Source organism: Castanea sativa, chromosome 5 (assembly GCF_040712315.1).
Source record: "Castanea sativa cultivar Marrone di Chiusa Pesio chromosome 5, ASM4071231v1".
NCBI classification, from domain to species: domain Eukaryota; kingdom Viridiplantae; phylum Streptophyta; class Magnoliopsida; order Fagales; family Fagaceae; genus Castanea; species Castanea sativa.
Genome location: NC_134017.1, coordinates 29,044,477 through 29,060,122, shown reverse-complemented (window position 1 = coordinate 29,060,122; position 15,646 = coordinate 29,044,477). Strand labels below are relative to the sequence as shown.

The 15,646-nt window shown below is 34.4% G+C and overlaps 2 protein-coding genes across 3 annotated transcripts; one reads left to right on the top strand and one right to left on the bottom strand.

Moving 5' to 3' along the window:
• The first annotated feature begins 321 nt into the window (after positions 1-321).
• LOC142636555 (protein SRG1-like) lies at positions 322-3,277 on the top strand. 2 transcript variants are annotated; one of them, XM_075810811.1, is made up of 4 exons: positions 322-702; positions 1,168-1,415; positions 1,957-2,281; positions 2,773-3,277. In XM_075810811.1, the coding sequence occupies exons 2-4, from the start codon at positions 1,243-1,245 to the stop codon at positions 3,007-3,009; spliced, it is 735 nt and encodes a 244-aa protein (XP_075666926.1). In that variant the 5' UTR covers positions 322-702; positions 1,168-1,242; the 3' UTR covers positions 3,010-3,277. The 2 variants fall into 2 exon arrangements, with proteins under 2 accessions (XP_075666926.1, XP_075666927.1); XM_075810812.1 differs by lacking the exon at positions 322-702 and having other exon boundaries at positions 1,144-1,415.
• A 1,922-nt stretch (positions 3,278-5,199) lies between these two features.
• LOC142635966 (pyrophosphate-energized vacuolar membrane proton pump 1) lies at positions 5,200-11,693 on the bottom strand. The gene is made up of 8 exons (XM_075810014.1): positions 11,317-11,693; positions 8,558-9,132; positions 8,083-8,462; positions 7,196-7,282; positions 6,782-7,112; positions 5,968-6,378; positions 5,715-5,774; positions 5,200-5,607 (listed from the first exon to the last, which is right to left on the bottom strand). The coding sequence occupies exons 1-8, from the start codon at positions 11,564-11,566 to the stop codon at positions 5,401-5,403; spliced, it is 2,301 nt and encodes a 766-aa protein (XP_075666129.1). The 5' UTR covers positions 11,567-11,693; the 3' UTR covers positions 5,200-5,400.
• Positions 11,694-15,646: the final 3,953 nt, after the last annotated feature.

The following is a 15,646-nucleotide window of genomic DNA, read 5'->3' as shown; positions in this document are numbered from 1 at the left end:
GCGGCGACGGTAGTGGCAGCTGTAGCAGTTGCAGATGGTTGTAATTGTTGTTTATTGTAATGGATATATTATTTTATTGTATTGTATATATTATTTTATTGTAGTAGATATATTATTTTATTGTAGTAGATATATTATTTTATTGTGATATTTATATTATTTTATTGTGTTGAAAGCTAAAATAGATCCACTGTCAGTATGTTTTGTAAAGTGAATAAGTAAAATAGATAAAAGTAAATTTTTGTGGAGCTAAAAAGCTAAATTTTTAGATTCATGGATGCTCTAAGCTTGTAACTAGAAAACAAGTGGATGGTTTAAATTGGCTATAAGCAGCAAAGAGTTCACATATGCTCCAATCATTCACTAATCACTATCCACCATAAATCACTATATAACATTATCAAGTTCTCATAGGAATCCTTCCAGCCTGAATCCTACTGAGGAGCTGACAAAATGGCCGGAGTTTCCATTCCAACCGCGGATTTATTGCTATCAAGACGTGTCCAGGAAATGGTTCTCAAAGGTGAAGAGCCACCATCCCTCTATATTTGCAGAGGAGGTGATACTGAAGATGTTTCTTCTGCCTTATCTTCAATCCCTGTCATCGACCTCAGTCTCCTCTCATCTACGGCAACAATCTACGAACAAGAAGAAGAACTACAGAAACTTAGATCAGCACTGTCTTCATAGGGCTACTTTCAGGTCTAAATTCAGCTTTGTGTGTGTATGTATAAAGCCGTTCTAGTGACCACTGCTTCTTAATCTAGATTACTAGTATAATAAAGAGTACTAATATTAGGAACTCTTATGTCCTCCTGAGAATTAGAATTTAAGAGTGCATGAGAATCCCCTAGAACTAGTTATCAAGAACCATTTTGTAGTTCCTCTCACAAATTAATCCTAGTAGAAACTATAATGATCTAAATCTTCTTGCAATTGAATGTGTGATAGCTAGTTATCATAAGCTATTGTTTGATGGTAAGGAATACCCTGCAACAGGAAAAGTGTCACTTAGAAGATCATACATCTGAATGTATTGTAAAATACAACATATAAACTTAATTTGCAACGTGGTTTGTGTTTTAAGTTCGGTTTGAAATATTTGTGTTCCAGGCCATATATTTTAAGCTCTCAGTATTACATATGGGTTTTCTACTGGTTTTGTAGGCAATAGGACATGGCATTTCAACTTCATTTCTAGATGAGATACGTCAAGTAACAAGGGATTTCTTCCAGCAGCCCATGGAAGAGAAGAAGAAGATTGCTAAAGGAGTTAAAGACTTCGAAGGGTATGGAGCTGATCCTGTCCCAGAAGAAGGTCAGTCCCTTGATTGGTCCGATCGCTTGTTTGTTGATGTGTACCCAGAAGATACAAGAAAGAGCAAATTTTGGCCAGATAGCCCAGCAGCCTTCAGGTGCTTCCACCTTGCCCTTCTTATTGCAAAGAAACCAAGATATTGTTGAATAAACCTAAAATGTAGTAAGAGAAATTAAATCCTGAAAGCACACTCATCAAATTGTTTTGGTATAATAGTTGTTTATAAATCATTGAAAATGATTAACTAATTAGCCAAATGGACAAAAATACTCAAAAACTTGTAGAAAACTCGCATCATAGATTTTTTTAATTTGTAGCTGAACTGCAACCTCTTAAGTTTATTAATTTCTGCATAACACTAGACTGCTTGGCATCATAGGAATTAAATATTTACCAACCATGCGCATACGCACAAAGCATCAAAGCAATGTAAATATATCATCGTAATCATCAAAAGTGCCAGTCGATATAGCAAACAAACAAAATTAAGGGATGCTGATAAAGAGCATGCACACTAGCATCGGTGCTCTATGTTGTTTCACTCTCATTAAACCCCCCGTCCCCTCTTAAATGGGTTTTGTAATTACACACAAAAAATTGACTATATAAATATCCTTGAGGTAATTGCAATTGTGCAGAGATGTTCTAGAAGAATACACAATCAAGATGAAGACTTTCACAGAGACTGTTTCCAAAGCCATGGCAAAATCATTGAGTTTAGAAGAAAATTGCTTCCTGAATCAGTTTGGTGAAAGAGAACTTCTTAAAGCACGGTTCAACTACTACTCATGTTGTGAAAGGCCTGATCTTATTTTAGGCCTAAAGCCCCATGCAGATGGATCAGGATACACCATCATTTTGCAAGATGATGTAGAAGGTCTTCAAGTCCACAAAGATGGGAAGTGGTATACCGTTCCCACAATCTCTCATGCTCTCTTTGTCCTCATGGGTGATCAAATAGAGGTACGGTATATGTGCAGTTTAATTACAGTGTAATCTAAAAGGCATACTCATGAATTTGCATACGCTACAACAAAAAGTAATTCTCATAGAGATTTTCTATGTGAAAACTATTATTGCTAGAGCTGGATTTTGCTTAGGCAGAAGTTTGCAGCACCTATTGAGCACTAAAATGTGAAGACTGGAAGTAATCTAAACATCTCTAGCGATTCACATTTAACTATCAATAAAATAACTTAAGCAGTGGCAGTATCATCATGGATCTTTCCAAAGAAGACAGAGTCATACATTTCCAAAAAGGGACAAAAATACCATAATAGAAAAATGGTTATAATTTGCAAAGTAAGGCTTATTAATGAAAGATAATCTACTTCTATATCACTGCAATTAGCATAATAAGAAGTTTAAACAGTTGAAAATATATACGGTAGCATTTTATGTAGAAGTGTAATACATGGTAGCATTTTATAATTGGTTGTTTACTATAATGGCAGATAATGACTAATGGAATGTTCAAGAGCCCTGTACATAGGGTACTGACCAACACTGAGAGGGAGAGGATTTCTGTGGCTATGTTCTATACGCCTGAACGGAAAAAAGAGATTGGACCTGAAGAAGGATTGGTCAACCAGGAAAGGCCAAAGTTATTCAAGAAGGTGAAAGACTATGCTGATACATACTGGGAATATTACCAGGGAGGATTGAGAGCTCTTCATGTGGCAAAAGTCTAGAATTGTACTATCTTAGTCTTGCGTGGTTTATGAACAGATAAGGCACTTCACCTATGTTACTTCAGTGGTAATCTCTGTCCTTTTATGTAAACAATTTGTAGACTCCTTATTCCTACTTATAGCTTGGCTGCACGTTGGAGATATGCTTAATGTTAATACTTAGAACTTTGATCTGGGTAATTGAAAACTAGAGTGTGGAACAACGTTATGCTGTTTCTTTGTACAATAATGGTTACAACAATATATTTTTCAATATTTGTTTAGTGCAGATATCAGGTTACAGATAACTAAGGAATAGAATCCTAGGCACCCAAGGAAGGGAGTATTCCATGCATCAAAAGGGGAGCTGCTATGAACTTGGCCAGAGGGATGTGGGACTTAAAGAGCGTGCTTGGTAGGGTGGAAAGTAGATTGATAGAAAATGGTAGAGAGAAAATACAAGATGGATTAATACTCTCTTTTATGGTAAATTAGAAAAGTGGAAGGACAAAAAAAAAAAAAAGATAAATCCACAATTTCTAATCTTTCAAAAATAGGAGAAAATGTCTAATATAGTTGATTTGATCATCTTATCAATTTAATACAAAAATATAATAGGAATTTAATGCTTTGTGCTTTGTTTTTCTTTTATCCCTCCTACCAAACACAATTCATGAAAATTAATAATTTCTTCTCCCCTCTATTTGTTTCATCTTCCTCACATTTTCTTTCCTCTTCACTGAGAGTTACATTACCGTATTCATGATCCATCTCATTTCCCTCATTTAAATGAGAAATTATTATGTACTCTCGAAATATCATAAATGCACACTCCCTTCTCTCACATGAATAGTGAGTCCCACTAATTAAATTCATGATAAAACTCATCATTCATGTGAGATAAGAAAGTACTTAATAATTTTCCCATTTAAATGGGTAAAATTATGAAGTTCTAATAGCCAACTTTTGTAATGTTTCTTTAGATTCCATGTGATTATCCTTTTAAAGGGAGAGAAAAAAATGGAGTTTCCTTAGTTTTTTAGACGAACTTCTGAAGGACATTGATGAATTTAAAAAAGATGGGTTGTTTGACTAAAACCCCACTGCAGAGTGCTAAAAATACGGCCTAAAATAAATGAAGGGATAGACATCATGGTCTTAAATCTCTGTTAAACCCTGCTTTTTTTTTTTCCGTAAAAAAGCTTTCAAACTAAATGAATATAGAAACTCAGTAGATCACCACTCCATGTCTGATCAGGCAAAATGCATCTAAGGCTGCGTTTGTTTTGGCTAAAAAGCATTTCAAGAAACTATTTTACACCAAGCTGTGTTTGGTACGCACAGAAAATTGAGTCAACAAAAATTATTTTACACGTTGACGGTAAAATACCCCATAAAATCATACCTGTTCTTATTTTACCTTCAAATCTTATTTTCCAGAGAGAGAGAGAGAGAGAGAGAAGCCCAGATCACACCACCGCCCCCAACCCCAGATTGCACCAATCTTGTTGCACCGCAGCACCGACAAGATCGCGCTGCCTAAAGCACCACCGCTGATTTGCCTTGTTTCTCTCTTCCTCCCTCTTCCTTCCTCGCCCGACTCCACCACCGATCTACCCTTTTTCTCTCTACCCATGTCGAGCAAACCACCACAAGACGAGCGAGCCACTGTGCAATCTTGCCTCCACTACCTTTAAATCGAACTCAGTCGCCTCTCTCTCTTCCTTCTCTCTCAATTTGACTAGATTTGATGAATGTTTTGGTTTGGTTTTGTTTGTATTGTGTTTATCTGTTGAAAAATGATATTATATATTTTTTGAAAGTTGAGAAAATATGAGCATCAAGTAGAAAATGTGTTTCCTATAATATTTTTAAGAACACAACCAAACACCTCAAAATACTTTTCTTTCCCAAAAATATTTTCACCTGAAATTATTTTACACCCAAAAAATATTTTACACTAAAACAAACGCAGCATAAGTTGAAAGCGTTTTCCCAATGAACCCTTGAAGGCCTGACGCACTCAAGTCTTAGGAAGAAAACTTTAAAAGGCACGAGTTGAAAGCGTTTTCAATTTCCATAAACCCTTCAATAAAATCATTTTCCTCAAGACCTTCAATAAAATCATTTTCCACAAGACTTTTATAGTAAGCTTACTGCATAATGCAAATATGTAGTCAATATGAAATTTGCGGCCTACGTCAAGCGCAATTTTCAAATGTGATCCTCATATTCGGAAAAATCATTTCGCAAAATTAATTCTCAAAGTTCATGATTGAATCAAACACTACCTAAGGGCGGAGAAGGATAATGATACAAGAAAAGAGCAAGTTAATAAACCTCTTCCGGCGGACAAAATTAAGATAAAATTGAACTAAACTTCTTGCCCCCAGTGTTCTTTTTTGTCATCTCTCAGAAGATCTTGAAAAGAAGGCCACCGTGAGTGGCGAAGAAAGGAGCAAACACGAGCGACTCAACTGCCATGAGCTTAATAAGGATGTTGAGTGATGGGCCAGAGGTGTCCTTGAGTGGGTCTCCAATGGTGTCACCAATCACAGCTGCCTTGTGTGCGTCAGACCCCTTCGGGCCAAGGCTCCTTGCGTGCTCTGAAGCACCAGCCTGACAATTCAATCCCAAAAAAAAACCTCATTAGTACTCTGAATTGGTCAAATAATGATGACCAGGAACTTGATGTGGAGAAAACAAATTAGCTACTTGATTTTTACCTCAATATACTTCTTAGCATTATCCCAAGCTCCACCGGTATTAGATGCAGATATTGCTATCTGTAAAAGCACAAACCCGAAGCCAAAATGCATAGTAAAGTCAGCAAACAATTACAGTAATCATTCGTGATATGAAGTCCAATTGGACATTCATAACATTTCTTTGACTAAAATACAAATTTATATTAGTTACTGCTATAGTATATAATTTGAGAAGCACAGTTACTGCAATGTTTCAATAATTTAACATTACCTGCACACCAGAAACAAGGGAACCAGCCAGAACACCAGATAAGGTCTCCACGCCAAAGAAGATTCCAACAATAAGAGGTGTAAGCATGACAAGGGCACCAGGAGGAATCATCTCCTTGATGGATGCATCAGTGGAGATCTTCACACAGGTAGCATAGTCAGGCTTGGCAAGACCCTCCATGAGACCTGGAATAGTGTTGAATTGCCTACGAACCTCCTCAACCATTTTCAAGGCTGCACTTCCTACACTCTTCATTGTCATGGCAGAGAACCAGTAAGGAAGCATGGCACCCACAATCAGTCCAATGAAAACCTTGGGGGTCAATACATCAACGGTTGAAATACCAGCACGGCTCACAAAAGCACCAAATAGAGCCAAAGACACAAGTGCAGCAGATCCAATTGCAAATCCCTACAAACATATGAGAATTGAAGCTCAGTGAAATCCATAAGGAATAAAACTTCGTAGAAGACATGTAATTTGTAGTTTAAAAGAAAAAAGACAAGAAAACAAAAAACTGATATTTTTCTTTTGTTGGGTGAAAAAAAATAACTAATCAAGGTAAAAAGAAACCGGCACAGACAAGCTGGCACAGTTAGTTGCGAGAAACAGACGGGGTTCAAGGCTTGTGGGAGGCAGCAAGCAGCTTAGATTATGTTTCTATAGTCATGTTGGAAGTCACACTGAGGCATCTTCCCAGACTATATAAGACTAGTTCCATAAAAAATGAATCTGCAAAACTCTATACTAATATATCATCATTTGCACAATCAAATCGATAACAAAACTCAAGAACAGACGGGTATCACAGTACCTTGCCAATGGCAGCAGTGGTGTTACCAGCAGCATCGAGGGCATCAGTTCTTTCACGGATTCGGTGGCTCATGCCCGCCATCTCAGCAATACCTCCAGCATTGTCACTGATGGGTCCATAAGCATCAATAGCCAACCCAGTAGCAATGGTGCTCAGCATCCCAAGAGCAGCCACTGCAATTCCATACATTGCAGCAAAGCTGAAACTAACAAAAATGCTAACTGCAATGGCAAAGATTGGAATGATGACTGATTTGTATCCTAGAGCAAGGCCAAATATAACATTAGTGGCAGCTCCAGTCCTGCAGGAATCGGCAACATCTTGCACGGGGCTGCAATAAGGAACTGTGTGGGTAAGTATACATAAGTAATAAGCAAAAAGAAAGAATCATTGTCATGTTAATAATTTTAACACCTGTAGGCATTGCTAGTATAGTACTCTGTAACAAACCCAATAACAAGTCCAGCCCAAAGACCAACACCCACGCACAAGAAGAGCTCCCTGTAAGAACATTTGATGTCAGTAGTTGCATATCAATAATGACATGTTCATTATTTCATATATCTGAATACTTAGAGAAGCCAACTAATGAAATTCAAGTGGGTTAAAGCAGGATGAATTCAACCAATGTCGACTCGGTAATTGATCAAATCACTGAGCGCATCACCAGGAAGTACATGGTCTTTTGTAGCTCATTTTACAATCTAATTACTTATACAGCATATAATAGACTGGAAAGCACCTCCGGAAGATATAAAGTCAACTAACAGAAATATATGGGTTATAGATGGCTTGTGTTAGGAAAATCTCTGACCGAATGTTAAACAACTCCACGTATAGAAAAAGACCTTCCTTTGTGAACCTTAAATAATGTGCAAAAGTATAGTGCAAGCAAGAATGTATTACACCCGGAACCTAACAACTAAAGACCACCCTCCCCCAACGACAAAATGAACATAAATCAAAATTAGAAATGATAATCAGATCTGTAAATTAAAAGAGCACAAATAATATGTTTGAAAACATATCTAGAGCCAAGAGCCTTGTAGCTCAACTAGCACCTCTTGGTATTTCCAAAGGAGACATCCAGAGTTCAAATCCCCCCCCCCCCCACTCCATTGCAACTATCGAATTATCGAGAAAAAAAAAATATATATATATATATACATCTAGAATGTTCTTGAAGATTATATGCATGGTTACCAGTTAGTATAGAATAAGAACTTATGTGTGGAAAACAATATACTTAAACAGCAACTTTCTACATAACACATATGAAAGGAAAAATGAGTAAACCTTACCAGTTCTTCACAACTTTTTGAACCCCAAAATTGTAAATTGTGAAGGATGATGGCAGAGCAACCCAGCTAACAATCGCAATCCCCACAGTCATGAGAACAGTGGAGATGATTAGTTGCTTTTTCAGTGCTGGTTCAATTTCCTTGACAGCCTTGATTTCAAAGAAATCAGTTGCGAAGAGGGTTGTGATTAAACAGACAAGGATACCCATAGAACTGATGAGAAGTGGATAGCACATTGCAGTGAAGTCATGGTTGATACCAAAAGAGGAGATGGAAGCAACAACAAGGGCAGCACAAGATGATTCAGCATATGAGCCAAACAGATCAGATCCCATTCCAGCAATATCCCCAACATTATCACCAACATTGTCTGCAATTACCTGAATGAACGACAACATACCTTAATCATTACAAGTTACAAACCCACAACAACAGTGGCTAAAACAATTAATTTTAGAAAAGAGACGTGGCTTACAGCTGGGTTTCTTGGGTCATCTTCTGGAATGTTTCTTTCAACCTTTCCTACAAGGTCAGCACCAACATCTGCAGCCTTAGTATAAATACCGCCACCAACTCTTCCAAAGAGTGCCATGGAAGATCCACCAAGACCATAACCAGTTATAGCCTCAAAAAGGCCTTCCCAATCATCACCATAGTATAGCTTAAAGAGATTGATAGTAATGTAAAGAACCAAAAGACCGTTTGCAGCAAGTAGAAAACCCATCACTGCACCAGATCTGAATGCAGTAATGAAGGCCTTGCCAACACCCTTTCTTGCTTCCAGTGTTGTCCTTGCATTGGCATAAGTAGCAATTTTCATTCCAAGGTAACCAGACAAAACTGAGGTTAAAGCACCAAGCACGAAAGAGACAGTGCTAAAGACTGCAGTTGCAAGTGCTGGCTTGCATAACTTTTCTGCATCATAAGTGCAGGGCTGGTTCTTTAAGCTGAAGCCCTTGACGGAGCCCAAGAAGAGGAAGATCAAAATTGCAAAAGCAACCATAAAGACCCCAACATACTGATATTCGGTAAAGAGGAAGGAAGTCGCACCTGTTACATGAATGCATACCATAATTTTAATAAAATAGAGATACAACCATATCTGGTGATAAGCTTAAAATCTGAACATATACACAATTAGCTTATAAGAGAAGTGCCTAAACCATATGAGACTGCAAGCAAAGATTATAAACTGCTCCAAATAAATCAGGGATCATAATTATTTGGCCATTACCAACAAAGTAGCAAATCTGGCAATATCAAGTTGCAAACAGATACCCATTGTCGCATAGAATTATGCAGTACAGTGGTAGGAAATCTAAAGATGAAGAAAATTCAGGGATTGAAAAGACTGGTGTAATAAAAAAAATTTATCATCAATGCTAAAGCTACTACCAATTTTAGTACAAAAAGCTTACAAAATTGTGTGGCAATGACTTTCATCAACAACAAAATAAGGTTGTACCCAGTGCCACATCAACAATATGATAAATAAATTTCTTGATTTCTTTTTTGTTTTATGTTTAAAAGTTGACACACGAGTTTGTAAGATTTATGTAGTATATTTGTAATAGCCATAACTTGACAAATAATCAACAAATGGGAAATGAGCACTGGTTGTGAGGGATTCCATACAAGACTTTTGGAAAATTAATACATTACAATGAGATTGTTTAACCAACGACTTTATCTATTTATTTACATACATAAATCCATATGTATATAACCAAGCCCAACTTTTAGATGACCTCACAATACTATGTCATGTAAGCTTTTGAGGTCTCACAATTTTTTACATAATTATTTTAATATATACATTTTTAATTAAATTTAAATTTCTATTCTATATTTAAAATCTCCATTAAAATCTTAGCATGTCATGTTAAAAATATATAGATCCATATACAAATGCAATCATAATAAATATCTATTAATAACTATCATAATTATCAAATTTATTTTTTTTAAACATATTATATTACCAAGGGTTATTGACAAACAAGAGTCCTACTTTATCAAACAAACTTCATTAGCATTAGACAAAATGACATGCCCATGATGTTTTGCAAAAAGCAAGGGGCATCTTATCCCTGTGGCATCGCAATAGGAATATTCTTTTCAGCCACAAAACTATATCTTCTTTTTTTTTTTTTCTTTTTCCCCTAGGTAATTCGAACCATTTCTTATACTGACACCATTCTCTGCCACGCGCATATGCAACTGCCAAGCTCCAATTTAACACTACTACCACTAAAATTACTTGCTCAAAATACTCAGAAGTCAGAATGTAGATCCATTTCCACATGCCATATTCTCAGTTTCTTTAAAAAAAATAATTAAAAAATACCCCTGAAATCCTTCATTTACATAGGACAAAAAAAATAACTCCTAGTAACGACAAGGTAAACACGAATAACATTTACTTTCCCAAACAACAACACGAAAATCCAAACAAAAAGGCAGAAAACAACAAAGAATAAAACAAAATTGTTTTAAATGTTGTTTTTTTTTTTTTTAAATCTTTTTATAATGCACAATATCTTTGATCCCCAAAGATGCTACAACACGGTAAATAAAGCCACATACATTGAATGCCAGCATTCACGTGCACCACACGTGCAGTAAACAGTTATAATAAATACCCAAAAAGCCAAACGTATTTACATAGAAAAAGACAAGAATCATTAACATCCATCCCAGTAATAAAAATAAAAATTGAAAATATACCTTATCTCCTAGATCTAAAGTAAACACGGAAAAATAATTAAAAACATTTACTGATAGTAAAAGCTTAACGTAAAAAAAAGTCCATAAAAGGGTACTCTATCTCATACGTAGAAAAATTCCAAAAACGCAAAGGTTTCGTCAACTTTTGTTAACGTATGAAACCCTATAATACACCTTGTTTGGTTGCGACAATTATTGATTTTCCAAAACGTAAAGTTCACAACTTTTTTTTTTGTTCTTTTTTTGAAAACAGAAAAAACTAACCAGTTCAGCTGAAAAACCATTTTTTTAAAAAAAAAAAATTCAAGTTCGAAATTTCACTTTCTTTTGCTCGTTTTCTTAACAAAAACAAGTCAAGAATAATTTAGTAAGCTCAAAATCTGACTTTTCTTTTTTTTTTTAACTTTCCTTCATTTTCTTAGTTGCCAAACGAAATCCAAAAGCTCGTAGTTTTTTTTTTTTTTGGGTCAAAAAACTACAAGAACCGTTAGATCTAAGCTCTCTCACCTTCGGAAATGGCGTTCTGAATCTCAGCGCACTTAGCGACGACGTTTTGGTCGTTGATGCCATCCTCCTCTTCGATCAAGTACTCGCCGTAACCGTTCTTGTTGTTGTTTACCGACTGAGGCGGCGCGTGGCGCTCGGGCGTGACTTTCACGCGCGAGACTAGTACAAACTGCACGAACGAGAAGGCTATCCCGATCACAGCGCAGACTGGGATCACGATCTCCGTCGCCAGCTCCGAGAGCAATGCCATCCTAAGCCGGAACCCTAGCTACACTCGCGTGTCCCCACGCGCCGGAAAATGAAAAGCCTAAGCTAAACACAGAACACACGCACAGGGAGAGACAGAGAGTCACAGAGAGTGAAATCAGTGAGTGAAGCTCTTTGGGCCAAGGTTCAAGTGGTTTTATAAGAGGGCTACAGCATTCCCATCAAAGCCTTTGAAAATTCTTAGCGGGGTGTTTGGTCCCACTTAAATGTATAAGCATTTTGATGTATTTTTTCAAACGCACCGTATTACAATACATATTTTCAACTATATATATTAAACACTCCTTAGTATTTAGTATTTTAAAAAGTTACTTTATTAATTTTAATAACTCATTTTACAATATAATCAATATCAAAAGTTCTATTTTTTTATCATTTTATTTAAATAATATAAACTACTCATTAAAATAATAATAAACTACACAAACCATCTTTTCCACTACAGTCATTAAAATAATAATAATTTTTTTTTCAATTGGAGCTACAGTGTGCTTTCAAGTTTAGATTGGAGCTACTGTAGCTTAAATAGTATTCTTTTTAAGTTTTGCAGGTTTGTTATAACTTGTTTTTTAGTACTTTTACAAATTTGATGTTAAAATTTACCATTTATAGCATTTAGCATTCGTAATGAAAATGATCTTAAGGATAAAAATTGCTTACCTGTGTTTTGTTGTTTTAAGGTGGTAAAAAAAATATTTTTCATCCTTATGTTTTGGAATTATTTCTAACGTAGTATTCAAGTTTTCACAATTTTTATTTTGCACCTTATATATTGAAGGAGAAGGCTAAAAAATAAATAAAAATTTTGTTATTGGACACGTTAAATTTCAAACTTTTATAAAAATTGTTTTGTGTGTTCCAAATAACATAATTAGTAAAAACTTTTGTTATCAAAGTTCAAACTCAACTTACATTAAAAACCAATTAATGTATCAAAAATTGATTGGTGTTTTAACTTGATGATAAGAGTAATCATTATAAGGTGGACATAATAAGTTAAAAGTTCATCATATATATAATAAAATTAAACTTAAAAAATATTTTAAAATGCATATAGCTAGTTAAAAAATGGGACAGTTAAACCTTAAATCATTTGTTAATTGATCATTTTAAGAAATTTTTAATATTACGTTTATTAAAAAAATAAAAAAAATTGTCAAAAACATTAGTTATTTGTTTCTTTTATCATAAAAAGTTTTAAAAAATATTTTATAAATCAATATTTTCATGACATTCATTAACTTTTCTATTTAAAATTAATCTCTTCCTTTATTAAAAAAATTGTCTTTTTTTTAAAGTGAAATGAGGGTTGGTACTAAAATGATAAGATTTAAATAAAATGCACGAAAACTTGGGGATCAAAATTAAAATAAGGTCAAAATGTATGGACAAGAAGGAGTTTTTGCCTAAAAATGTGAGTTTTCGATTTATGACAGTGACCGTTGGATTGAGTTTTTGATGTGAGATTTGAAATGATCAGACGGTTGGTGAGTGGTGATTATCATGTAGATGCGAGATGTGGGACCGAGGAATTGGTTAAGAAAGCCCTTTCATCTTTACTCAGATTATTCGACGCATCTATGTCGGAATCGCTTTTATTTTACTCTCGATTATTCGCTTTTGATGCCTTTTTTATGGAATATATTCCCTGCACCGCACCACTACTAGATATGATGCGCCGTCAACTCAGAGATACTTGTACATATGTCTTGTCCTTGTAAAGCTGTGACTGGGTCCTAATAAATATTAGTAATAATTTTTATCCAAAATTAATAGTTAATAAACCGAACATATAAAAAGGTTGAGGAGTGAAATTTCCAAACTGAAAAGTAGCTTCTAGCTAACGGTGTAGATAAATTGTTTTAGGTAACCCATTATCCAATTTACTTCAGCAAAATAATTAAATTATTATTTTTTTGTGTTAGAAACTTTGTAGGCAATAACTTCTTTTTTTTAAAAAAATTAAGAATGTTTTTCCCTCAATAGTGATTTTTCTTCATCATCAAGTTAATATGTTTATAATTTTTTTTTCAAACTAATTAATCAACCATAAAAGATCTTATCTATTGAGCTACTTAAAATTCACAATTAATTTTATAAGACTGAAATTCACAATTCAACTATAATTTTTTGGCCTTTGAATTAAAACAAGTATTTATTTTAAAGCAAAATAATTTTAATGTTTTTATGATGTGCTAAAGATTAAAAATAATTATAAAAAATTATGGTGAAATTATTTATTACATTATGCATAATGTATTGGGTGTGCGAAATATTTTCTGGTAAATACGAAAAAATTCCAATTTCAAACGCATATGATTTATTGAAATCCTTGTCATTTTGACAAGAGTGAAACTTTTAGAGCTATCACTGACAACCCGTGCCATTGTAAGAAACTGAAATAACTTTGTATTTACCTATACTTTAAAGTTTGGACAAAGCGTAGATCCAAACAATTTGAAGTGATCTCAAAAAATCCACTATGTTGCAATTTAGAAAGTTATTTTAGGGCACAAATTACTCCATATTATTTTTCATAATTATCTTATATGATAAATTGTGATTAAATATTTGTCGCTTACACATAAACTCATCACTCATAGTATGCCACATCAAAATTAATGAATTATAAGAAAATTGCGGCACAAGAGGATGTAATCTTAAAATTTTTCTATGGGGTTCAACTTGTGTCCAGTGGCAGTGGCCACTGAATCCGTTAGGGTACTGGCCACTAGACACAAGCTCCACCATTTTCTATGTAACATTTAAATGAGTTATATAAGTCATTACAATCAAATGACTAAAACCATTGATTGATAATTTCTTCAATCGCGCTGCATAGTGAATTGGGAAATAAAATAGCTAACGTGAACGAGGCGATCATAGCCATCCTCGGACAAGTATGGGGCGTGTTGGGTGGTGTTACATGGAGCAGGGGATGATGGCTCTATATCACATCACAGTTGAGGATATTGTATAGGTCGTCTTTTGAACCGTATTGAATGGCGTGCAAAAGCCGATAATTCGACTTCTTCTTTTTTATTCTATTTTCTTTTTCCCCCTTTTTTTTTTACAACCACCACTCTCATCTATATATTATCTTCTTGCACTCCGGTTTCCAATTATGTTGGGGGATAATACTCAACATAAATATGAAAATACAATTCTTTTGTGGTTTTTTATTGGCGTGATCAATCATTTTTCAGGAGATTTTATAGACTATCAACAAATGGATTCGGCTTGTGTCCAGTGGACACATGCTCCACCCTTAACAAATTGATTCTTCGTGACATCTAGAATATTCCATTTTACACTCTTTCTTGAAGTTTGTACAAAATACTAATCTTTTTTCCTAAAAGTTAAATATTATGTTAGAGTGATGGAGGGTATTGGCAGGTCTTTGTCCAACAAGCTGGCTGGTTCTTTTGTTTTAGACTATGTTCTCAAGTTTTATTTTGATGTAGTTATAGTTGAGCATGAGTTAGTTGGAAATTTAGTGTAGTTTGCTGAATTTTTGCCGTTTCAATAAAAAATTTTTGATTTACATTATTAAAAAAAAAAAACCTGAGTGTCACTTTAATTGATAATGTTAAAGAAAAGTTTGTGTAATTAAAAAAAAATTATTGAACATTTTGAGTGTACACAAAGTGCAAACACTATCTTTTAAATAAATTTTTAATTGACTTATTATATTTTGGGTGCCAACAAAAACAACTCCATTTTCTTCCAGACATCGGATGGTAAATATTGCAATGTTAAATTCTATGTACCATTTTTTGTGTTTCATTTATACTTCATCAATTACAACTTGTCATACATTTATTTTACTTTCATTATAAATTATCCAAATTTTAAAATGTAAAAAAAAAATTAGAGACATGACATATTATGATTGGAGATTACAAAAAATGGAATAGAGGATTTGCATTCAAGAGGGAATATGTAGCTTCAAATTCTCTTGCTCGATGAGTTTTTATAAATTTTTTTCCCGAATTTTATAAATTTCTATTCATAGTTGCTTATAGCGGTCTCTCATATTGTATATGTTCTTCTTACTTATACA